Source organism: Gossypium raimondii, chromosome 11 (assembly GCF_025698545.1).
Source record: "Gossypium raimondii isolate GPD5lz chromosome 11, ASM2569854v1, whole genome shotgun sequence".
Lineage (NCBI taxonomy): Eukaryota > Viridiplantae > Streptophyta > Magnoliopsida > Malvales > Malvaceae > Gossypium > Gossypium raimondii.
Genome location: NC_068575.1, coordinates 3,088,464 through 3,115,022, shown reverse-complemented (window position 1 = coordinate 3,115,022; position 26,559 = coordinate 3,088,464). Strand labels below are relative to the sequence as shown.

The following is a 26,559-nucleotide window of genomic DNA, read 5'->3' as shown; positions in this document are numbered from 1 at the left end:
AAATCTACTTATCCTCGACCCAATCCAATTACTTTCAAAATTACTACAAGTTGATCTATCATGTAAATACTTTTCTTCCATTTTTATGTTATGAGTGTTACTAAGGTTTTCATAAGTTATTTTTGCCAATATTATGTTAATATTGTTTTATTGTGTTTACTAAATGTTTATAGTAAATATGTGTGTGTTATTTTAGCCAATATTATGCTATTATTGTTATTAACAAATGTTGAATATGTTATAAAATAGAGTTGTGTTATCTTCTGCATTATAAAAGAAGTTACTGTTATTTAACTACAGAGAGTCAATGGATTACAAACTGTGGCAGAACCAGGGTTTGGTTGGGGCTGGCAGGGGCCGGTTCCCTAAAATAGAAAATTTTCTATTTAGACTATTTGTAATTTATAAAATTTTTAAATTAGCAATAGTAAAATAGCACTTTGATAGTTGGCTCCCAAAAAATTAATAAAAATTTGATTCAATCCTTTAAAAATTATAAAGATATAGAATATTAAATGTTGAAATTACATTTTTACTATTGTAAAAATATACAATTAATTCCGCCCAAAAAACATTTTTGGGCTCTGCCACTAATTACAAAGTCCTTGAATCTATGCCAATTATTTATGTGTTTAAATGTTTAAAATTCCATGTCAATTGCAATTACAATTGGAAAATTTGGACACCCTATTATGAAAGAAACATATGCGAAAAATCCATAAATATAACGATTCATATACCAGCGTTGTTGCTAATCAGCAGCTAGCATATAAAAATTAACATAAAAAATAAATATGTAGTTTAACGTAAAAAAAAATAACATCCACTAATCGCTCGATAACTACAAGTGCACAATATCATTGTCAAGTAATAATTACAACGAAATATTTCAATGAACGAATCCATGAAAAATCATACGAATGACTTCAACTAATTAACTCAACTCACTAACTACCAACTTACTAATATAAGTTAACAGTTAATAAAGGGAATGCACAATAAGATTGCAAGTAAACATAATAAAAAAATAAGAGACTATTTTACTTATACAACCTCGATACATAAAATGAGATGGTGAAGGATCACCTTCGGTCAATGGCAATTAATAATCTATGTTACATTGATGTGTCTCCATATTTAAGCAGAGTGCTTGCAAAGTATAGTTGTCTCTTACACATCTTCAACAACACCTCCAAGTGGAATAATTTTTCCTAACTCCTTCAAGTGATATACCACATTTACCAGCTTCGCCTTCGATTATCAGGATCTTCAATTGGAGGGTTTTACCTACAATTAATCTTGAGTACCTCTCGATTAGATCGCTAAATGATTGGTACTCAACTCACCTTCCACTAGAATTTATGTTAACCTATCTGTCATCTAGAATTAACAACACGAGTAGAAATCAAGAAAATTAAATTGCAACTATCATTTTTAAATCAATGTTTAATCATATTTCAATTACTAAGTCATCAACTTACAAATCTCTTCCATGATTCAAAGTTAGGCACCAAATGAATTTGCAAACACATCCTTGGGTTGGACGAGGCAAATCCAACCATGTTCATTCCGATTTGGACCACATATGAATATAAGCCTATAAAGTAAAAGTTGAAACATCTCATATGGTTGCTCGTTAGTAGGTTTCATTAATGAATCTTAAGGAATAATATCCCAGTTTAAACAAGTTTTTGACATGCTACGTCATTCATACCCACTGTTTCTTTTTTAATTTTTCTACACACTTCCTATTAAAATTTAAAGTGATACGTGGCACGGTTTTCGCCTTCTAAGTTAATTGTAAGGGTAAATTATATCAACTGTCCTTGGATTTTATTTAAAATTTCATTTTAGTCACTCAATTTTCAAGAGTTGCATAATAGTCTCTAACGTTATCAAATTGTTATATTTTTGTCATTTGGCTATTAACTTCCATTAAAAAGTAACATCACACCTTAATTCAAAAGATTAATAACTAATTTGGTTCTGAGTTATAGTTCAAAAATTATTTTTATATTTTTAAAATTTTCTTAACAATAATTGTAAAAAATAAATTAATTAATTTATATAAAAAATCAATTGCACAACAAGGAAAAAATTAAAAAAATTTTGCAGCTAATTTTCCTACATCTAATCTCATCAAATAATAGTCTTTGAACTTTCACACACACACAAAAAAATTAAATTGAATACCCATTCACTTTGATTCTACTCGTTTTTTTCATTTGCTTTGTTGTTTTACGCTCTTTTCATTTTCATCTTTCTTTATTAGATCTAAAATAAGTATTGTTTTAGAAATAAACTCGTAATTCAAATTGGTTGGATCGAAAACATGTTAGGGTATCGATCTAGACTAAGGGATCGGATCGATTGAACTACGAATCAATTCAACAGCTGAACCGACTTCTCGAATGATTGGATTAATTGGTTGCACTGATTTTCTCTAATTTTTAATAATTTATTTATTAAACTGGATAAATCAATCAAATTGATAACTGGTGGTGTATCCATCTATCTAGTTTTAAAAATTAAAACCTTGAAAATTGGATTTTAGTAGAAATATAATATATATATATATTATATATATAAAGCATTAAAAACAATAAAAACATTTTTTAGTTCCTATAAATTTTGAAATTGACAAATCGGTCCTCTCAAAAAATTGAAGCAATTTAATCCTTTATCCATTTTAATGTGACCATTTTAATGTGAGCAAATAAGAACAATTAACCACAACATAATGTTTTTTGTCAATTGTACCTAATTTTGATTGGTATAATAACAAATTTAGCCTTCGATATTTACATATTTTGTCTAAATATAGACAGAATGTGTAAATTTTACAGGTTAAATTTGTTAAATCAGGACCAAATTGACAAGATGTATAAATATTGTGAGCTAAATTTGATAAATTAAAACCAAATTGACAAAATATATAAACTTTGAGGGCTAAAATTTGTTATTATATGAATAGAATATATGTACAATTGACAAAAAAAAAACATTAATATTTTGATTAATTATCCTTAATTGCTGACTTTCAAAATTAACAGGGATCAATTTGCTTTAATTTTTTTGAGAGGGACCAATTTTCTTAATATCAAATTGAGAGGGACCAGAGAGGTTTTTTTACCATTAAAAACTCAAATATCACAACACGAACCAAGACAAGAGAGGAGTCACCGTTGCCATAAAACTTGAAACTGACAGCTCCAAGTTTCGATCATCTCCTCTCTGAAACTTAACACTTTACCCCCCAAAACATGGAAACTTGGTTCCTTATCCTTTTCACAATCTCCATTTCTCTTCTTCTCAAAGCTTTCTTCTACCTTTTCTCCTCTTCCAAAAAACCGCCCTACACTCTTCCACCATCACCTTCCACTTTCCCCATCATCGGCAACTTCTTATGGGTCCGCAAATCCTTCTTTCAAATCGAACAAAGCCTCCGCCGCTTCAGCCGAAGCCTTGGCCCTATGGTCACTCTCTATATCGGTCCTCGTCCTTCCATCTTTGTCTTCGACCGCTCCCTTACTCACCAAGCTTTAATCCAAAGCGGTTCCCTGTTTTCGGACCGACCCAAATCTCTCCCTGCTAACAAGATCATGAACAGCAACCAACATAACATCAGTTCCGGTTCCTACGGTCCGAACTGGCGGCTGTTTCGTCGGAACTTGACTTCGGAGATCCTCCATCCCTCGCGTGTGAAGTCGTATTCTCATGCTCGTAAATGGGTTTTGGATATTCTTTTTGATGGTTTACAGGAAAAGGCTAAAAGTGGAGAATCAGTTGAGGTTTTGGTTCAGTTTCAATATGCTATGTTATCTTTGTTGGTTTTAATGTGTTTTGGTGATAAACTTAGTCAACAACAGATTAAAGAGATTGGGGATCTTCAACGAAGGGTGTTTACTGGTTTTGGGAGATTCAATGTGCTTAACTTATGGCCTAGAGTGACCAAGATTTTACTTCGTAAGAAATGGGATCAATTGTTTAAGCTACGCAAGGATCTTGAAGACTCATATATCCCTTTGATAAGAGCAAGAAAGAAAGCTAAAGATGAGAGATTGAGTAACAAGGGAAGTGCTGATTATGTGTTGGCATATGTTGATACTTTGTTGGATTTGGAATTACCAGAGGAGAAAAGGAAACTTGATGAAGCTGAAATGGTCACTTTGGCCTCTGAGTTCATCAATGCTGGTACTGATACAACCTCCACTGCTTTACAGTGGGTAATGGCAAATTTGGTGAAATACCCTCATATTCAAGATAGATTATTGGTTGAAATCAAAGGTGTTGTGGGAGATAGTGTTGAAGAAATCAAAGAAGAGGATTTACAAAAGATGCCTTATTTGAGAGCAGTGATTTTGGAAGGGCTAAGAAGGCACCCACCAGCACATTTTGTGGTGCCTCATTGTGTGACTGAAGACACTGTCTTGGGAGGATATTTGATCCCCAAGAATTCAACTATCAATTTCATGGTGGCAGATATGGGGTGGGATCCAAAGGTGTGGGAGGATCCAATGGCATTTAAGCCTGAGAGGTTCATTAACAATGCTGGTGGGGGGGAAGTGTTTGATATCACAGGGAGTAGGGAGATTAAGATGATGCCATTTGGAGTTGGGAGAAGAATATGCCCTGGACTAGGCTTGGCATTGCTTCATCTTGAGTATTTTGTGGCTAATTTGATTTGGAAATTTGAATGGAAAGCCATGGATGGAGATGATATCAGCTTGGAGGAGAAGCAAGAGTTCACCGTTGTGATGAAGACTCCATTGATGGCGCACATCTCACCAAGGAAGAGCTAAGCTATTGGTCTTCTACTTAAAATATTTAATTATATATAGAATAATGTATTGGTCATATGTCAAATTAGCTTTCAATATTGTCCATGTGGTGTTGTATGCATATCCCTTCCTATATGAAACTAGATACTTAAGTACTTTTCTTGATGATAAATTAAATTGATAGGTAATGGTGCACCTAGTCAGGTACTTCACCCACAATTAACTGAAAGCAGCTTTCGTAAAGTTTAAGCTTTATATATACATACAATCTAGCCTATACTTTTTTGTTGGTTTGGGTTTATTTTGATTGTAGACCTAACTTGACATCCCACTTGCTCTCTGTTTCCTCTGTTTCTTACAAAGGTGTAATGATTAATGAAAGATAGTTATGTCCTCATTCTTTATTCAAATAACATGAACTAACTAGCTTTAAATTTGTCAAATAATAATTTAACGTGGCTAATTTTTATTGATATAACAATAAATTTAGTTCTTCCATATTTACAAATTCTATTAATTTGGCATCCACCATCGTAGTAGTGGCCACGACATTTCCTTTTGTTCTTTTTTTTTTCTTCACTTTTTCAGCCCATATTGAAACTTAAAAAGAATTTTTTGTTCATTTATCCATTTAGGAATACATTTATTTTTCAAGTTTAGGGCTCTCTCGTCCGTTTCTTCTAGTGCCTCGGCCTCTCAGGGAGCGACCATTCGGTTGTTGGGCCGACGCCACTCACATCTCCAACCACTGTGGTTGGTCCATTCCTTTTGTCTTCGTTTTTGGCTCCTTTTGTGCTAGTTTTCTTTTCCTGACGAGGGGTAGTGCATTGCTTTCTCTGGGGTTCTCCCTTTTTGCTTGGCTTTGGAACGTCCCCTGTCTCCTCAGCCTCTGTTTTGAGCGCTCTAGCAAGGCTACTGTGCAAGGCGGAGCACTGTTGCCGTTTGGCCTCGCTGGCTCGTGCATGGTGAAGTCAATCGAGTTGCACCAAACCCTTGCTGGTTGGGTGTTGATGCCCTCTCGAAAGCATTTACAGCCGTCGGTATCCCTGACGTGCACCATGGTGGTGACAACAGTCCTTGATGACCTGGCCCTAGCATTGGCTCCTCCTCAACAGTGGATTTGTTAGTTGATGGTATGTCAGCCATGCAGGCTTTGGACTCTCCAATCACTCTCCTCCCTCCCTTGTTAGCGTCCGCTGCTGAGAGCTAGGGTGGGTTTAGCCCTCATATAATCGTTTATTTTTATTGGGCTTTTGAGTCTACATGCTTTATTTTTCTATATAAAGAGATATAAAATGAAAAAAAATCTCAAGTAATACAATTTATTTTATAAAATAAGGATATATCCAATTGAGTTGGTGTCTGGTTAACGCGTAACCCTCCCTTGTTAGCGTCCGCTGCAGAGAGCTAGGGTGGGTTTAGCCCTTATATCATCGTTTATTTTTATTGGGCTTTTGAGTCTACATACTTTATTTTTCTATTTAAAGAGATATAAAATGAAAAAAAAAATCTCAAGTAATACAATTTATTTTATAAAATAAGAATATTTTTATATCCAATTGAGTTGGTGTCTGGTTAACGCGTAACACCTATTCAGTTAGAAACTTGCTGAATTGATACTCATAATAAAAAGGCAATTGTGGGTTTTTTTTCTCTCTCGTCTTTTTTGTTTACATTTTTTTGTTAAAATATGTTATTAGCCTCTATAATTGTATAGAATTCGTTTTTTACTTTAAAAGTTATTTTTTAATTTAATAATCTTAGTTCAATTATTATTGTTGTTGGTAATTTCTATTAAAATTGTCAAGTTATTATGCTTATTTCCAATCAATCATACGTCATGTCATATGAGGACATCTTAATAAGTATATTCCTATTTGGTAAACAATTATATTAATCCAATATGAAAATAAATGTATGTATTCATTTATTTAAATGTGCACAATTGAATCAACATCAAAGTTTTATATATACATACGAACCGCAATTCAAGTTTCATATGCATAATTGCTTCGAATCAAAGTTCATGTATCTAAATACACCTTGTATCAAAGTTTATATATAAATTTGATATTTATCCCTATATTATTAAATAAAAACTACAAATATATGTTGGACACAATTGTAAGATACATCGCACTTTCAAAGGAAGAACGCATATTCAAACCTCTGAGACAATATTATTAGGAGAAGCAGCCACGAATCCTAAACATAGACAATTACAACAAGATGGATTGTTGCGTTGGCTTGAAGTATTATTTCTCTTTGTAGCTTAGATTATTACTATTGAGAACATTATGATCTCTCACAACCTCGATGGTGCAATGCTTGCTAGAGCTTGGATTGGCGATACTTGCGATAGAACCGTAGCAACCTATGCTTTGGAGGCAAGCATTGTTGGATGAACTCTAAAAGGTTGGTCTTCCATTGAGCAATGAATGGATAGTTTTGTGAGTCAAATATGTTGATGCCAAGGACTTCTTCAGTGGCTTCCATCCAATAGGTTATTATGCTCAAAGGCAATGTCAACAATCCCTATTAATTGTTTCACCCCCAAAGAATTTATTGCCTTTTGCCTTCAATTCCCTATCTAGGATCTCTATTGTATTGCTTACTTGCTTCATTTCCTCCTCCATTTGCTTCTTATCCATTGAACTTAAAAGTTTGCTCAAAATTTTGGTTATCTAAAATGTATACACAAAGTGAGTATTTAAGTTTAACTCAGTTGATTCATAGAATTATCATCAAGAGGTGGTGCCCTGTGAATCTAAAGTTCGACTCACAACACTTACACTAGCATCTTTCCCTTATTCCAGACAGATACAAAAAAAAAAGCACCCATAAAAATTATCTCAAAATTTAAGTCAAGTGCATAGCTCGACTTGATCCATACGAGATAATCTTGACATGATTTTTTTATCTTGGACCAATCCAACTCGGATTCTAATTAAATAATAATTTAAATTCAGTTATAAAATATATAAATATATTTTTTTAATATTTTATAATATATTAATAGTAGTTTCTCACCATTAGGTTGGGACAAATTTGAGTTTAAGCATAAAAAAATTGGGTAATCTACAAAAAGTAGTTCCTTATGTTTATTTAAGTTTAAGTTTACGTTTTGGTCACTGATGTTCCAATTCGTAAAAATCACGAATGTTATCAACTTATAGCAATTTGATCATTGTGTCGTTACTAACTGTTATGAGTGTGATAGAAATCGTTAAATGCATATATAGACACCATATCTTTAATTTTTAAAAAATTTTATTGTGGACCTCGCCACTTATATCTTTATTTATTATATATATATATATATTTTTTTTTTCATTCCATTTTTCTTTCTTTCCATTTCTTTGATTTTTTTTCTTCTCTCATTTTTGTTTTGCTCTTTCTCCTCCTTGTCTTCTTCTAATCAAACCTTAGTCGTAGCTGCCAATCTCCAACGCGACCATTCAGTCTCTAGTCACCGATCATCTTTTTTTCTTCCCTCTTTCTACTTCTTACTTTTTTTTCAAAAACCCTAAATTGAAGGGGCACTGGGTATTGATTTAGTGTTGTGATGGTGAAAGAGGTGAACGATGTGGAGGGTGTAAGATGGTTTGGGGTTGGGGTGGTAGCGGTGGTGGCTAGGTTAAGAAGGAGAGGATGGTGTTTGGAGGATTTGGAGAAAGGAAATAATATGAAGAAAAGGAAAAATAAAAAAAATTAAATAAAGTTAAAAAAAAAGTTAAAATTTGTTTAAATTACGTGGCCATGACATGGCACAATTGTTATAAATTGATAACGTTTGTGATCAAGCCAAATTGTTATAAATTGGTAACATTTGTGATCAAATCGAAGTTAATAATGGCATAAATCAATTGAATTAAATTTCACATTCAACTATAATAATAATTATCATGGTAAAAGTGCTATAGAGGCCTCTGTATTAGTAGTCAGATTGCATTTTACCATTTCTATTAAAAAATTAACAAATTAATCATTGTACTATGATCAATACTATGATCAAAGAATAAACTAGTCCTTCTGTGTTGATGTTGTTGATGGAGAAACTAGACAGTAACACTTGGCATGTCATGTGTACCTCATTTTGATATCAAGTGATTAGTTCAAGCAAAATGGATAGAATTTTTAACAAAAGAAATGTATTAAATTTTTATATGGAGAGACTAAATCAATCAACCAAACAGAAATACATCATCACTTAATAGTAGAAATGCATAGAATTTTTAACAAGATCGGTTTACCTTTTGATCTAACGTATAAAGATCAATTTACCTATTTCGTTATTAGAAGAAGACAAAATATAATTTTATTTTTAATACAGAGATCTTCATGGTACTTTTACCCAATTACCGAATTTGTCAAAAACTAAGAAACAAAGAAAGAATGCAAAGGGTAGTAATTTGTACCTTTTGATCAATGAGATTTTCCCAAAACCGAGCCATTGCTCTCTCATATGGATCCGAAGGCAAAATAGGATTATTCTTCCAAGTCTCGTCAATGTACTCAAGGATTATAAGTGACTCCAAGACAGGCCTACCATGGTGAACCAGCACTGGGACTGTCTTCATCACTGGGTTATATTTGAGAAGCAATTGGCTCCTGTTCTTAGGGTCTCTAAAGCCTTGCTCCACCCATTCATAGTCAATGCCTTTCAGCTTCAACACCCACACCACCCTTTGTACATATGGGCTAAACCATGTTCCTAACAGCTTCACCTCTTTGCCATTGCCTTGGCCATCCATTGCTTAACTAATTCTCTATGGTTTTTTGTTTATGATTGACCAAAATGGAAGATGGTAATGGTACTTCCAGTCTTGCACCTCAAACTAGCTTTCAAATAATAATTATTTGATAGATAAGATGTTTATTTTTCTATGATACATAAGTGTGCATGTCCGATCATGGGATTGACCTGTCGTATCAAAAAGAATAACTGCATATAATTATATTGTTGGAAAATTGTATTTTTTGAAAACTTTGAGGCATATTATTGATTGGTAAATGTAGAGAGTTGAATCATAAAATTATGATTCTATATTCTACTCTATGAGACTTTTACAACGATGTTTTATATGTTCAAAATGGTTGAGTGATAAATGAGAAATTGATACTCAAAGTAAGTTACTTGTGAATATCTGTTGAGGAAAAGAAAAACTTAAATCACATATTGATTAAATACCAAGTATGAGATATGTATATATATATATATATATATATATATATATATATATATATGAGAACACACTTAAAGAATTATTGAAACTAAGCCTGAAATATTGCTTTGAGCGAAGGGGGATATAAATCTAAACCCATTGGAATTGGGGGCCACTTGCATGACGTGGGCAACTCGAAATGTCAAGTCCAAAGAAGGCCTATGAATATTTTAATCCCAACACGAAATTTAATATAGATTTGTATCTTTATTCATGGAAATTTCTAATAATTACTCCATATTGAATGCCTATAAAAATCTTAAAAATTCTTCAGAATTTTTTACACACTCACAACAAATTTATTTTGCTCTCGAAAATTCTACTCTTTTTCTCCCCATATTTTCATACGTTTCCGTGATAGAGAAATGCAAGGTTTGTTCGTTGATCACTGCAAAGGTGCTATTGTTTCAATCATCTTGTTGTTGTATCCTGGGAAATAGTTGACCTACGTTTCTCCAAGTACCATAGGAGAGACCGAATTTGTCTTAAGGAAATTGTATTAACATGCCTCAACATCTAGTAAAACTTGATTCTCTTATTCGATTTCTGATTTTCATAATCTTGTTTATTTAATTGGTTTTTCGTATCTGATATTTTAAATATAAATATAAATATTTATTTAATTTGTTTTATTTAAATTTGGTGTTTTTAAATAAATATAAATATTTGTTTATATTACTTATTTAGATATGAAATTTAATATAATTATTTATATTTATATTTATATTTGTTCGCTAACGTGTTTTGTCCAACATATATAACATTTAATCTTGTAATATAATCTAATCATTGCTCCAATGATCTCCTCGGTTGCCCTTAGAAGAATGCTTCTTTTACATAACGTTCACGATAACTTAATAAACGAATGGCATAATGATTTATTTATCCTCTAATTTTATAAAAATATTATTTTAGTGTTCTATTTAATTTTTCGTTTCTTTTAACTTTTAAGTTTGCATTTTTATCAAATTATCCCAAAATAGATGGAAAAATTACAAATATTAACTTTGTTGACGTGAACATACATGGGGTTGTTATGTGGATGCCACATCAACAATTAACTAAATTTTTTAAGAAATGTAAAAAAAATCCAAAAATATGTAGAAAGATATTAAAATTATTTTAAAATTTTGTAAAAATAAATATATTATATATTTTTAAAATATATTAAAATTAATTAATTACTTATATGGTAGTCCATGTGTATGTCCGTCAATAAAATTAATATTTATTAATTTTTCCATTCATTTTAAAATGATTTAATAAATAAAACAAATTCAAAGATTAAAAAAAACTGAAACTGAAATGAAAAATTAAAATAATATTTTTTAAAAATTGAATGATTAAATAAATCATTATATTCAAACCAAGGAATGCAACCACATTGACAATATATGACAGCCAAGTAGTGAGAGATGGAGACAAATTAGTGATATACATTATCCAAGTACCATGATTGGACTATCAAGTAGTGAAAGATGGATACAATGACTGGATATCAAGTACTTAATAAATAAATAAAGTTTATTGAGAAAGAGCTAAACCTTTTATTTTTCGTATATAATATACAGTGGCAGATTTAGGGCTGGTTCCTTAAAATGATTTTTTTTTTCATTTAGGCTTTTTATAATTTATAAAATTTTAAATTTGTATGGGTGATTATTAATAAAATTATGTTTTCAATTGAGAAAAAAATAAAAACACAAAAAATAAAGTAGAGAAAGTAAACACAATGATATACGTGGTTCGAGAATATTCTCTGGCAAAGCCCGAATAACCAACATGACTAGCGTGACTTAAATCCAGACCACACCTAGAACGATGAACACCCTTAACCATCAAGCCATTACATGGGACTCTCTATCCACAAACTTTGAGCAAGGTTCTAAATCAATATTAAATTGAGGAATACTTAGGAATAATAAATAACAAGTGACCAACGTTTTTTTTTCAATCTCAAAATGTCAAAAACAATACTTTATTTAAAATATCCTAGCCTCTTATTAATCATCAATGACTTACCACTCTATTACATTTGACAAGATGTGTCTAACCAACGAGGTTGTGTTGTTGTTGTGCCCATAAGCAGGTATTGCCCTCTTTGGTTGCCCACCATTCAAGGTTTTATCACCCAAAGGTATTCCCAGTGGTACCATATTTGGCCTTCTATCTGCCACCAATTTCATGGTTCCTAAAGCTGAATGAAAGTACAAGGCTAAAAAAATAATATATTTGGCTCCTCAACTACAACCATGTATACCAAGCACCAAAATATGCTCCAACACAGGAAAGGAATGTCAGAAGAACAAATTCTCCATATAACCTATAATCATAAACATTGATAACATCACAGTTGAAGCCTTTCAAAGCAGGAGAAATTCATATAAAGATTGATAGAAAATATGCCAATCTACCGGACCGGAAAGCTGAAAAGCAACATTAAAAGAGAGCTGCAATGAAGGTAGTTCCAAACTGTTACAGTATATATATCTTTTGATTCATTTAACTCATACCTCAAAGTCAAAAGCAAGAGAGTCAAGATATAGTGAGTCACTTAGTCACTGCTATTTTTGGGAACACTCAGACTGGAAGTTCCAAGGATGTATAATCTCAATGTCACCAGTGTCTTACGAGTGAAAACCCCAAATTGCAGCTCAGTGAACTCTGTTGTGTTATTTTTAATTTTACCTCTCTAATGCCATGTTGTAACGTGTACTGTATCCCTCCATTAATCCTGCAAGCATCAATACCATGTCTGTTGGCACTGATATCCTTATGCAATAACAGAAATAAGCTGAAGCAGATGAGTTGAAGGTCTCCACTATTTTTCGCCAATTTAGCCTTCAATGCCTGAAAAACTTGAATACAAAATATATAAGACGTGTTGTTCATGAGGACAATCAGATATATATAAAAAAAGCTATGAAATTGATATATGTTTAAAATGCGTTTCACGCCTGTGGTTTGAGTGTGGAGAAATCGATGCCAGATTTTGCTGCTTAAAGTTCAATCTAATCCCATCGGGATGACTATTTGAACAACAAATTGAACATAAGGTATGTGCGCAACCTTGGACCACTCTCGTCCTTTACCCCTACTTCACCCTTCTTTTAGCAACGGGCAATTGTAAATAAGTAGGTGCTCAAGCGAGAGAAGCATATCTTTCTCCGGAAGAGATGTGAGCTTAGGACAAGTATAGATTTGCAATTGTTGAAGAGAGGTGAGGTGTTGAAAGCCCATGGACCACATGCATTCCAAATTCTCAAATTTTTGAATGAAGATAGATGTGAGAGAAGGAGGCAGCGTCATTCCTATCCCTTCTTCTGGGAACGACACTACATGTGGGCATCCTTCACCGCTGATATTCAGTTCTTGAAGAGAGGTGAGTCTGTTAAATCCCCCATTCAACAAGTGATGTATAGATTCTAGGTGCCTTTGAGATTTTAAGCGATGTGAGGTTGGTAGGGAAACCCTCTTCTGGAAAGGACATGTCAGTCGATGATAATCATATTAGAGAGTGACAGTCACTTATATCTAAGTGCTCAAGAAGACAAGTGTTGCTACTCATACTCTTATTATTATTTTCTTTTTCATCAACCAAATATTGCAAATTCTTGGCTAGTTCTGAATTTCCTACACCGGTTGGACCAGAAAAGATGAAGCTAGCAATTGGCCGATTTGGGTTCTTGAGACCAACACTGGCACGGCGAAAGGCACGGCTAATGGCTTTAACAGCTTCATCCTGACCAACGACTCGCTTATGAAGAGTTTCTTCCATCTTAAGGACTCAACCAAATTCGTCAGTTGAAACTTTCTCAACAGGAATACCAGTCCATGAAGAGACAATATGTTGAATGTCCGCTTCAGTTACAACCAGACTTCCTTCCACACCCTTGTTCATCTCCTTGTCTTTCTCTTGGATTGCAGTAATCTGAGCCCTGAGCGTAATTTCTCGATCACGTAATTCCCCGGCCTTCTCAAAGTCTTGGTCACGAACCGCTTCATTCTTTGACTTTGTGAGCTGCCAGAGCTCTTTTTCAAGGTCTTTAGCTTCCTCGGGGAGCTGTGCATGACGAAGGCGAACGCGAGAATCGGCTTCATCAATCAAGTCAATTGCTTTATCAGGTAGAAAACGGTCATTGAAAAAGCATGTAAACCAAAAAAATATTACAAATTATTGCACTCTCAAATCTGCAGCCCTTTTAAAGTAGGGGGAAAGTTACTCTCTACAAAATAAACCAAGCCTCGACACCGTCCAAGTCTCATTCTTGTAAGGAATGTGAAAGCATGTAAGACTTCTGGTAGTCTATTGAGCCTTTCACAATCCCTTATTCTTGTGAAGTGCAATATCTCCTCCTCTGTTTCCAAAAGGACTAATTCGGGACAATCCGCAATTGTAAGAAAACGATGCCCGAGTAAGCTTAACCCATTTTGCGATAAAGATTCCAAACTCTTTCCAACCAGAGATGTCAAAAGCTTCCGAGTTTGCAAATCTCAACAATGCCTTCTCTGCTGAAATATCAAACTTTGAAATGTTTCTAAGAAACATACTTTTCAAAGAGGTAACCTCCTCTGCAGAAGATGAGCCTTCATCCACCAATTCTTCACACCCATCAATTATTAATTCACATAATGACGAAAAACATGAAATTGAAACTACTAGCCTCCCACACTCGTAGATTTCAAGTTTCTGCAAGGATTGAAGAAAGGTTGGCAAGCTTCCTAACAATTGAGGACACTCTCTAATTGAAAGCTCACGAAGGCTGGGAATTTCGAAGCTTGCTCATCACCTTCACATGGATCCCACTCCTCCCAATTTGGCATACTCTCAAAACAGTCTCTAATGATGTAAATGCATTCGATTGATATACTCCAAACAACTCAACACCAATCTTATGTAGCTCATCCAAACCACAAATTGAAAGGTCTTTTAACAATGACAACCTTGCAATCGATGGTAGGGATTTGAAATTTTTACAGTTGCGAAGTTCCAATGACAACATATTCTTGAAAGAAGAATCCGCTATCCAAGTAGAGAATTTTGCACCAACATAATTCTCAATGACGAGTTGCTCAAGCTTTTTTGGGGGACAAAGAGAGCCCAACACCCATCCTTCATCTTCTTTATTCCTTGAATCCTTATAAAAGTTTTTACTCCAATGCAATACCAACCGATCAATGCCTTGCTTCTCATTTAACTTGGCTTCCCTTTAATCTTGACAATTAACATTCTCCAACCCAGAAAGATGGAAATCACCTTTGAGGTTTGACAAATATTTCAGTACTCTGATATGATGTCCATCACCTTCCCCTATGATAAAATCAGATAACCGTTGAAGATTGATCAGCTTATCAATTCCAAAAGGCATCCTTTTTATTGATTACGCATCTCTGATGTCAAGATAATACAAGTTGATAAGATTTCCCATATTCAGAGGTAACTTTTGAAGCATGGAATAACATTTTAATAATAATGTTCCCACTTAAAGAAAGCACCCTTAAGTAGCCAAGTCTTGGTAACAAATCAACCAAGACAACATTAGTTAAATAAGACCCCAGATAATCATCATTAGAAAACGTTAAGGGCTGAAAAGTTCGTAAAGAGTTTACTTGATCAAATGCTTCATTGTGTCATGTTCGCTGACAATATAAGAAGAATGTCGAGTGCGATTTGAGAATTGTTGTCTATCACCCTCCAATTTTGAGAATATTTCTCCAGCAATTACTTGAGTTAAATCATTGATAAGGTCATGCATTACGTACCATGATTCATCTTTACTAGAATTTTGAAAAAATGACCTCAAAACTCGATCTTCAAAATACTGCTTTCCAATATCTTTAGTTCGAAATTTAGCTTTTTGTTGCAAGAAACCTTCTTCTCTCCATAATAGTATAATTTATTCTTCCTCAAATTCATAATCTTGGGAAGTATGGAGCAATATGCAAAACATCGTTTCAAGTATGATGGAAGATGATGATAGTTTAATCGGAAAGCTGGAATTATGCCACACTGCTATTATGGTAAGTTCCATATCTCACTCTCATATATTCTTTCCCATTCTCGATGATATTTAACTGTGCGTAGCAAACTTTCAATGGCTTTTGTGGCCAAAGGTAAGGCATTGCACTTTCTAACAATTTTCTCTCCAATTTCTTTAAGCTGGAGATGTCCATCGAAATTTTTTGCTTTGAATGCATGTTGTGTAAATATGGATAAACAATTATCATCCGATAATTTATGCAAATGAAAAGCTTTGAATGGATCCACAATAGATGAAACAATTTGAAGGCGGGTGGTTACAATGATATTGGTCCCTGCTCCAAACGGAGACAACTTTCATCTAAAACAAGCAAGAATCTTTTCCCAGACAACTTCTCATTCAACTTAACTTGAAGCAAATTCAAATCACTCTGATCAGGAGAGTCAGGATCGATGGATTTTAAAATTGTCCTGGTTATATTAACTGCATCAAAATTATCAGAAACGCATACCCAGGCCTTGTGGTCAAAAGACTCGTTGATGGTGGCATCATTGTAAACAAGCTGAGCAAGAGTTGTTTTACCCATCCCCCCATGCCGACGATGGAAAGGACTGAAACTCCATTGGAGTTATCACCTTTGAGCAACTCAGTCATTTCTGTCTTCTCCTTGTGTCTACCAACATACTCCACAACTCCATCCAGTACGGAAGTTGGTTGCTGCCTGGGTTGCTTTCCCTTGGAGGTTGCAGCTTGAGACAAAATCTCACTCAACCCAAACTCCTTCATGTAGTCAAACTATTCAGTCTATCAGTTATTTCTTCCACCTTCGTAATCATGGAATTCTTAAGCTGAGAAGAAGTGGGAGTGAAAATACTACGACTAATCCAGCCAGGCTTGAGCTTGAGTGTTTTGGAGCTTGAGTCGTAACTCTTCATAAGCGAACTCGTCCAAGATGTCATCCACATCGTAAGCCAAGTCTTGGAGATCCTCCAACCATTTCTTCACGCCCTCGTTCTTGATCTGCTTCTCCTCTGCATCGTCCAACACTGCTTGGATATCAGGCAATATAGACTGCCACTGCTTGAGCTGCTGGTGGAGTTGGTTGTGATCAGAAACAAAGTTGAGTACAGAGTCAAGCGATTTGCTCACTAGCAGGTCCAAAAACCCAGACAGAGCAGCCTCTCCAGGTATTTATTAAACATTTAATTCACAACATTAGGTATTTATACAATATTTAATTCAAATATTCAATTATTGATGCCAACTTTTTCTTATACAGGAGTTAAATTTATTTGTTCTAGCTAGCATATTTGAAAGTAAGATTTCATGAGATTTTAGAATAAAGTTGTTGGTCTGGCTAAAATAAATTCAATGTACAACTGTTTTGGGAGTTTGGATATTGTAAGGAATATATAGCTAAGAATAATAATATTTTTCGAAGCTTGTAATCGCATTGTGCTCATCTTTCATATCAAAAATAAAGTTTATATTTATTCTTTACATAAATAATTTAAAATTAAAATTATTAAGTAATAAAATAATTTTAGAAAATGATAAATTATATAAATAGTCACTCAATGATGGCATGTTTTGATATTGGATCACCTAGGTTTAAATATATAAATATTATACTTTTTATACAAATATTAGGGGTGGGGGAATGGTTCAAACTCATGCCAAACGAGTATCTAGCAAGAGTTTCAACTACTGATTCATTCAAGTCAAGACAATATATAAATATTATATTTTTAAGTAATAAATAAAAATTATTCATATAATTAATAATATTCCCCTATTTGGGGAGGAATCCACTTATATTGGTGTAAAATTAAAGTAATATTACACTCATTCAGTATATTTTAGTATGATTAATATTTTAATCATGTGTAAATTTTCAAATTAATTCGATATATATATATATATATATATTAATATTTCTTGAACAGTTGAAATTATTATACATAAAACAAATAGTTAAAATATTTTAATTCATATCGAATTTGACTTATATAATCGATATGAATAAAATATGAAATATTACGGTTGGCTTATATTTAATAATTATATAAGGTTTAAATTAAATCCAAATTAGTTATATTAAATTTATGAAAATAAAATTTTCCAACATTAATTTTTTAATCAAAACCTTATAGAAAAACATTTAATCATTATCACTTGACTCAATAAATTATTGGTCACACGTAATATTTTAGAAATGCCAAAGGTTGGAGCAAGTTGTCTTGGTTCCATTGTCTTTGGATTGGGCGTGTGGTTTTTATTTTAATTTTTTTAATTCTTAAATATTTTTTTAAATTTTAAATTATAAATAACTTATTTTTAATTTTTTTAAATTTTTTAAATAGTTGAATCGGTCAATTCAATTAATTGAATCTAAGAACCTAAAGTTTAACCAGTTCAACTTTCAATCTAATTCTTATAATATTGTATAAAATCATAAAATCTCAAAATCTACAACGAAAGGTCCTTAGATAAAATCTAGCTACGATCATATATTATTGAGAATTATATCTTTTAATAGAGGTGTTCATGTATCAAGTCGAGTCCAGTTCAAGTCAAATTCAAAAATGATATTAATATTTTTTATAGTTCCTCAAGGCTAGCCCGATACCAAGCCTAGACCAAGCCCAAATGACCTATTTTACTATTTAAAATTTTATTTACTTAATTTTAATTATAAAAATATGTTCATATTAATATAAAATATTTTTATCTTTTTATTATTTTTAAACAGTAAAACAACTAGGATCGGTAGGCTTGAAGTTAAAAGCATAAACCCAAACCGGCCTATGAATGCATCTAATTATGAGGGAGTTAATAATTTTTTAAATTACTAAATTATCGAATCTTTTACGAAATTATTGGATTTTTTATAATATTACAATTTTTGCCTAATTTATTATAACATTGTAAATTACTAAATTTTTTATAAAATTATTGAAGTTGTTACAATTTTACTAAATCTCTTATAAAATTATTGAATATCTTTTAGAATTACTATTTTTTTTACAAAATTATTGAATCTCTTACAACATTGTAATATTTACATAACTTCTTACAATGTGGTAAATTATTGAATTACAATGTTGTAAATTACTAAAGTTCTTATAAAATTATTAAATCGCTTATAAAATTTCTAAATTTTTAAAAGTTATTGGACAATTACAGTGAGAAATTTTAAAATGAGAATCATGTAAACTAAAATGATATTAGCCATTAGATTAAAATAAATTGTTTTAAGCCTTAAATTTTATATTTATCTTACCTTATTAAAATAAAATCAACAACACCCAATCTTTCCCTTTTCTTTTCTTTTTTTTCTTTTCACCGTGTTGAGATTAGTAGAGAGAGTTTAGAGAGTTCAACTATGACTAAACTTAATCACTTTAATATTAAATTAATATAATACTTATCAAAATAAATATTAGATTAAATTTAATATTAAATTTTATTAAATTAACATAAAATTTATCTACAAGATAAATATTAAATTAAATTTAATATTAAAATAATCACTTTAATATTAAATTAATAAAATACTATTAAGATAAGTGTTAAATTTAATTTAATATTAAATTTATTAAAATAATATTAATTTTGGAATAATTAATCTGAAATCAAATTATTTGGTAGAGTCCTAGTAAGAGTGTGATTCTCCACTACTCAACTGCCGAAGGACCACCCGCCGACCATCAGAATGCCATCGTCGCCGCCACCATCATGTCCGGTGGTGCCATCGTAGGTGCAACACCCTCACGGCATCCCAAGCCAGTTCAATTATTACCGATTCAGTCCGGGCTAGCGATGGTCTGACCAATTCGGTCCTGCCACCGGTTAGACCGTCGGGCCTAATTTTCGATCTCAGGTCTAATTTTCAAATTCAATTACTCATTGAGTCAATTGTTTAACTTGAAAATTAATTTTCAAAAATATTATATTTATTTTAATTAATTTGATTAATTTAATTTTTCTTGATCAAAACTAATTTTCTCAAAAATCACTGAGATTTTTCAAATTGATTTTTCAAGAAAATTCTTTAATCAAATTCTCTAGTTGAACAATTATCATGACCGCCTAATTTAATTTCACATCGAATAAATTGACTCAATTAAATTATTTCTAAAGTTGTAGAATTTTCTTCTAATTTAAATGCAGTCCGATGGAGTTTTTGTTGAACTAACAAAGGGACCAATCAAACATATATAATTAGACTCAAATAATTGCAATTATATCCAGAAGTATCGTTCTAATAATTTGCAATTTACCTAATTATGAAGTAAGTCCACAAGAAGTACCATGATTGCAAATTTTTTATTGTATACTTTTTACGAAAGCAATTCATCCAATGCTTTGTTCGATGACCTCGTCATGTGTGTGTTACTCTCATATGATATCCTTGATTCTCTTGAGTTAAATCCCCTTACTCAATACAATTATTTTATCTCATTGTCACTATTGTGTCTTCTTAATGATTAATATGATAACTGTCAACAAATGACTGTGATAAATTGCTTATTCGAGAATAAGCAACCCGTGACCACGTTTCATATTTGTCAATCCACACAATGCCACTAAGAGGATATTGTTAACTTTTTAATCGAGTTATGAATTTCATTGTTTCTAGTAAAGTCATGCCATACACAAGTTATGTACCCAACATACTGACTATGGGCTCGATCATCTTTAGAGCATAAGCCTCCACATATATCAAAGCACATGAGTTATATACGCATGGTCAGTGACTAACTTAGGATTTAGGTAAATCACACCATGAACATCACAAGTGAATTAATTCACAAACAAATTCAAAATTAATTCATCTTAGGTCCAGTTTAATATATTATTCTTTCAATGAATACATCTATGTCTCTATCCGTGGAGTCAATTGCTCTGATAACCAAGTTTAGTCATCTCTCCAATTGGAATTGGGGACAACATAATAACCCTTCTTAGTATTTGAATCAAATGTTTACTTTGATTCTTTTATAGGATTACAGACTCGTTTAGATTATTTACTGAAGTAAGTTATCTTTCTCGCAATGTAAACGTTCTTACAGTGCCACTTATCATCAGTTTGAAATTAGACAATCAATGAGCTAATATTTGCTTATCACAATTTCGCTATGCATACAAAACATGAAATACATAAATACAAAAGACATAAAAGTGAAATGTGAAATTAACTTTATTTAATTATTCATTGTTCAAATACATAGAAAATAATTACATGTTTACTACTGTTGACACCATTTTTTTGACAAAACGGGGTCGACTTAGGTTTTGAAAAATGAAAACAAAAATGGGAGTCGCCACCAATCCTTTTTGATGAGGTGTGATCGGATCACCTCGAAAAGTGGTTATTTTTAATAAACGATTTGATTTTATTAAAACAACGATTTTGGTCCACGAAATTCAGAAAAATAGGTTCGGGAGTCGGTTACGTACGAGGAAGGATTAGCACCCTCGTAACGCCTAAAATTGGTACCTAGTTGATTAATTAGTGTCTTAGTGTTGAAGATTGAAAATTTAGAAAAGATTCAAAACATGATCCTTTGTTGAAATGCTAAAAATTTCTAGAAAATGGACATATTTTACGTTAATCGAGAAAGAGAATTATATCCCGTAAGTTAGGATACAATGTCTTGAATTCTCGATACGTGAATAAATGCCAAAAAAATTATTTATTTTGAACAATATTTGATTATCTCGGGTTTAGAAAAGAAATCATATCTCGTAAGTTAGAACACGATCTTTTAATAATTTCCGAGATTGTTTAAAAAACTTAAGTTTGAAAGGATTCGTATGTTTGAATTCGTCGAGAAAGTCGAAACCCCGTAAGTTAGGGCACGATCTTTTCGAGTCTCAGAATACGAAATTTTGCTTTTTTTGAAAGTCGAAACTTATGCGTCGAGATAAATTAATCTAACTTGAAATAGTATAAATAAAACACGAGATTAATATGCACACAAAGGCATATTGAATGCAATAGTAAAATAATACGAGCAATAACAACAAAGATAAGTTAAGTAAAAGGACAAATCAATAACATACATGAAATGATAAATAAATAAACAAATAGGATTACAATACTTCTCAAAATAATTATGAACACATAAATAAATAAATAAATATCAAATAAGACAATAATAACAATAATGAAAATAAATAAAATTATAAAAATAAAAACAAAATAAATAAAAATCTATGTATATATAAAAAGTTTGAAAATAGTAAATATATATGTATATATATATAAGTAAATAATGATAATGTATACATATGTTTATGAATATATTAAAAAATATGTTGGTATATGTATATGCAAATTATAAAGCTCTTTTATTTTTATTTAAAATATAAGCATGTATATATTCATGAAAATAGAAAAAAAAAATATATATATATATATAGATATGTATATAAATTACAAAATATATAAGGAATATATATATGAGTACGTATGTAAATAAAAAAATATTGTATATATATATTTAAATCTAAAATATTAAAGGTATAAATGAATAAATAATAATAATAAGATTAATAATATTTAAACTAGATAAATAAACAAAATGGAAATATAATAACAATAATAATACAAAGATAATAGCATAATAATGAGGAATAAATAAATATATATAAAAAAACTGAATCAATTACTAAAATAACAAAATAACAAAAAAAGGACTGATTTGAATTGAAAACAGAACTTTGGGGTAAATCCGCAAATAAAATAAAAAGAGGATCTTCCTGAAAGCGCGCACAATATGGAAGGACCAGAATGGGAATTTTCCTTTTTCCTCAAAACGACATCGTTCCAGAATGGACCAAATTGAAATCGCGATAAAATAACCGGGTAAAAATTAAAAATTTAGAAATACCTGCTTAAAAAATATTAAAAAAGCGGAAGGGCTAAAGGTGCAATTAACCCTTCCAACGAAAACACGCGAACCCTTCGGGTTGGATCGGCTCGGTCAGCGGGTCAGGAGCGAAACGGCGTCGTTTTAACGCCTGGGGTTATGGAACAAAACGGAGCCGTTTTTAAATGCTTATAAAAATCAAAGTTTTTTTTTAAACTTCATTTTCTGCCCTTTTCTTTAAAAAAAAACAGAATTCCTCTCAAAAATTCTCCCCCAGCCTCTCGGTCCGGCCATCTCCGGTCAGGGCACTGGTCATCGGCCGTCGCGTCGGCCGCCGGTCATCGGCGCTGGCGCCACCGTATGCTATGGTCGGAGAAAACAAAAATTTCTTTTTCGAAGCCTGTCACACGTGGAGCAAGGATCCTAAGCCAAAACTCCCGAAATCTCGGCCAAACCCGGTGGAACAATGAAGAAACGTTTCGTTTCTTCTCCTTTCCGGCTTGGCCTTCGACGGCGAGTAGATCAACCGAATTAAGTGAGTCCTCACTTTTTCCTTTCTTATTTTTATTATTTAATATGCGAAAACAAAAAAGAAAAAAAAGAAGAATCAAACAAAAAAAAAAGAAATTTCGCCTCTGAAATTGGTTTTTAGTTTCTGTTTTTCTTATTCAATATTCGTAGCAAACCAAAAAAGAAGAAAAAACCCTTCTTTTTTTACAACATATTCGGTTTTAACCAAAAGAAATGAAGAAAAATAAAAGAGAAATCCCCCTCTACAGATCTGTTTTTTCGTGGCTTTATAGCTGATTTTTGTTACCACCCCCTTCCTACTGCTATTGCGTGTTTTCTTTTCTTTTACAAGTGGAGCAGGTGCAAGTAGAGTCAGTGGCAGAGTTGGTGGCGCGGCGCTATTCAGATGATGCGACGACAACAGAAGACCTAGGTGGCTAGGGTTTCTACTTTTTCTTTGATTTGGTGTTGGGTTGCTGTAGGTTTTAATTGGATATTGGGCTAGGTTTAGATTTGGGCGTTTTGGGTCTGGACTGTTTATTATTTTTTTACACTGGGCCCGGACAAATTTGGGCTTGTACAACTACAATATGAGCACATTTCTCAACAGAGAAAAGTCGATTGACTTGGCTGATTGAGCAGACACTCATTCTCTATCGATGACTCATTTGTACATGTTATTCCTCCCATTGAGGAACTTGTCCTTCCTAATTTAGGCAATGTCAGTCCATTTAGTGTATACCATTCATAGTATGTTATTAAAATTTCTTGATCCACATACCCTCAATGGCATGCTGAGTGGAAGCATCTTAAAGGTTAATCTAGTCACATTGAACATTGGGCCAAAATTCGTCATTCATCCCACACAAATCAATCTTATGAAGTGCATCAATGTTTCTCAACTCCTCTAAATTTCTTAGACCATCTTATAAGTTGCTCTAATACATGTCATCATGAAGTCACTTGACGATGTGAAAACATATAAGAGGTGTGTATATCCTTCACGAATGATTATGTTTGTATGCTTCCAACAATAGCAGGATGGTTATCACATTATTCTAGTACCACATTCGCACAAATTGCAAAATAATTATAACAAATATATTTATATTCATTTTACGAATAATAAATATTGTTAAGTATGACTTCTATTTTCAGTCAAATTTGAGAAATAATCTTTTAGTTAAACTCTGTTTATTTGTTTCAGTCAAACACTGATTAGTTTAGATTATTTTATTATTATTTGACATATGAATTTAGCCTATAAATAGGCTCTTTTACAACCTTAGTAAAGACACCCATTAGATTAGAACTCATAACACATTCAGAGAATTTTGTGTTTACATTTTGAGGGTTCTTTGTTTTTTCGGGTTTTTGGGGTTTAGTTTTATCTCTATCTTTTGTACTCTTCGTTCTTTTTTCATTATAGTAAAATTATCTTTGCCTGTGGTTTTTTATCCTCTTTGGAGGGGTTTTTCCATGTTAAATTTGTGTGTTCATCTTCTCAATTTCTTCTGCTATTTTTACTTGTTTGTTGCTTAATCGGGTCGATCCCTAACAAGTAGTATCAGAGCAAGTTCAAACATCAGCCCATTCAGATATGACAACAACAAGGTTTGAAATTGAGAAGTTCGATGGTGAGACAAATTTCAATCTGTGGCAAGTTCGGATGATGGCAATTCTAGTTCAATCCGGTTTGAAAAAGGTTGTTACCGGGAAAAAGCCTGAGAATCTAAATAAAATAGAATGGGAAGAGCTTGATGAAAAGGCTTTGTCTGCAATCCAGTTGTGCCTCGCGAATACGGTATTGCAGGAGGTATTGATGGAGAAGACCTCATCCGCCTTGTGGAAAAGGTTAGAAACTCTTTATGCGACTAAGTCTCTGGCTAACCGTTTAGTGTTGAAACAATGTCTATTTACGTTTCGTATGAACGAATGTGAGCTTCTTAGAGATCACATCAATCAATTCATTACTCTTTTAAATGATTTAAAGAATGTTGAGGTTCATATTGATGATGAAGATCAAGCTATGCTATTATTGTGCTCTTTACCCCCTTCATACAAGTCTTTCAGAGAGACCCTGATTTATGGCAGAGACAAACTCTCGTTCGAAGATGTGAAGGGTCAATTGTTGAGTAGAGACAAACTCGACAATGAACTTCATTTGGATAGCAAGGCAGATAGGCAAGCTTCCGTTTTGATAGCATCAAAGAAACGAGACAAAAGGTGTCGCTATTGTAAAAAGTTAGGTCACGTCAAAGCAGATTGTTATAAATTGCGAAATAAAAGAGTTGCTGAGAGTAACGAGGAAGATGTAGCTGGTGCTAATTTGATCGATGAAAGCGGTGATGATTTCTTGTTAGTGTCAACGAGCGATAACTCCAAGCTCACGTCCGAGTGGATCCTAGATTCGGGATGTTCTTTCCACATGTGTCCCAATAGAGAATGATTCTCTACATACATTTCGGTTGAATGTGGAGTTGTTTGTATGGGAAACGATTCATCTAGTAAGGTAATTGGTATTGGTACTGTTAAAATTAGGATACACGATGGGACGATTAGGACACTCTCAGATGTCAGGTATGTACCTAATTTACGAAAGAATCTCATCTCCTTAAGTATTTTAGACTTGAAAGGATGCAGAATCAACATCGAGTCAAGCGGCATTAAAGTATCTCGTGGAGCTCTCGTTTTGTTAAAAGGTAAAAGAACTGGCAGTCTTTATATTCTGGAAGGTTCTACAGTGACCGGTGAAATCGGACGTCCCTCGTCCGTTACAGAGTCGAAGTTAACTCCTTTGGAGCGGAGGCAACTTGGTAATAGGAGGGAAAAATGTATGACCGTTTCGTTGAAGAGAGGTTCTCCTTTGGATGCAGGTTTTGAAAAGTTAGGGCACTGTGTTCGTGAAAATCAGACCCGGGTTAGTTTTGATTTAGCAGTGTGCAAGTCGAAGGCTAGAAGTCTTCTAGTTTCGAAGCACAGATTCGATTCAGTTAATTCCCTGCATAGTTCAAGATAGGCTCGTGGCGGGCTTTGGCAAAGATGGCGTTGTGGAAATATGAGTCAAGGTGGAGATTTGTTAAGTATGACTCCTATTTTCAGTCAAATTTGAGAAATAATCTTTTAGTTAAACTCTGTTTATTTGTTTCAGTCAAACACTGATTAGTTTAGATTATTTTATTAT

General features: G+C 32.7%; 2 protein-coding genes and 1 pseudogene across 2 annotated transcripts; 1 reads left to right on the top strand and 2 right to left on the bottom strand.

The window, feature by feature from the left end:
* The first annotated feature begins 3,184 nt into the window (after positions 1-3,184).
* LOC105761525 (cytochrome P450 89A2) lies at positions 3,185-4,936 on the top strand. The gene has a single exon (XM_012579364.2). The coding sequence runs from the start codon at positions 3,264-3,266 to the stop codon at positions 4,800-4,802; it is 1,539 nt and encodes a 512-aa protein (XP_012434818.1). The 5' UTR covers positions 3,185-3,263; the 3' UTR covers positions 4,803-4,936.
* A 2,370-nt stretch (positions 4,937-7,306) lies between these two features.
* Positions 7,307-9,535, bottom strand: LOC105801385 (probable glutathione S-transferase). Its single transcript, XM_052623035.1, has 2 exons — positions 9,200-9,535; positions 7,307-7,465 (listed from the first exon to the last, which is right to left on the bottom strand). The coding sequence occupies exons 1-2, from the start codon at positions 9,533-9,535 to the stop codon at positions 7,307-7,309; spliced, it is 495 nt and encodes a 164-aa protein (XP_052478995.1).
* Positions 9,536-13,511: 3,976 nt separating this feature from the next.
* On the bottom strand, positions 13,512-14,150 carry LOC128034541 (chaperone protein ClpC1, chloroplastic-like; annotated as a pseudogene).
* Positions 14,151-26,559: the final 12,409 nt, after the last annotated feature.

What these genes read in the sequence shown, in the direction of transcription:
- LOC105761525 (XM_012579364.2), top strand. Translation starts at nt 3,264, where the DNA reads ATGGAAACTTGGTTCCTTATCCTTTTCACAATCTCCATTTCTCTTCTT.
- LOC105801385 (XM_052623035.1), bottom strand. Translation starts at nt 9,535, where the DNA reads ATGGATGGCCAAGGCAATGGCAAAGAGGTGAAGCTGTTAGGAACATGG. An exon ending in AAAATCTCATTGATCAAAAG is followed by an intron (nt 7,466 to 9,199) that starts GTACAAATTACT and finishes TATACATTTTAG; the next exon opens with ATAACCAAAATTTTGAGCAA.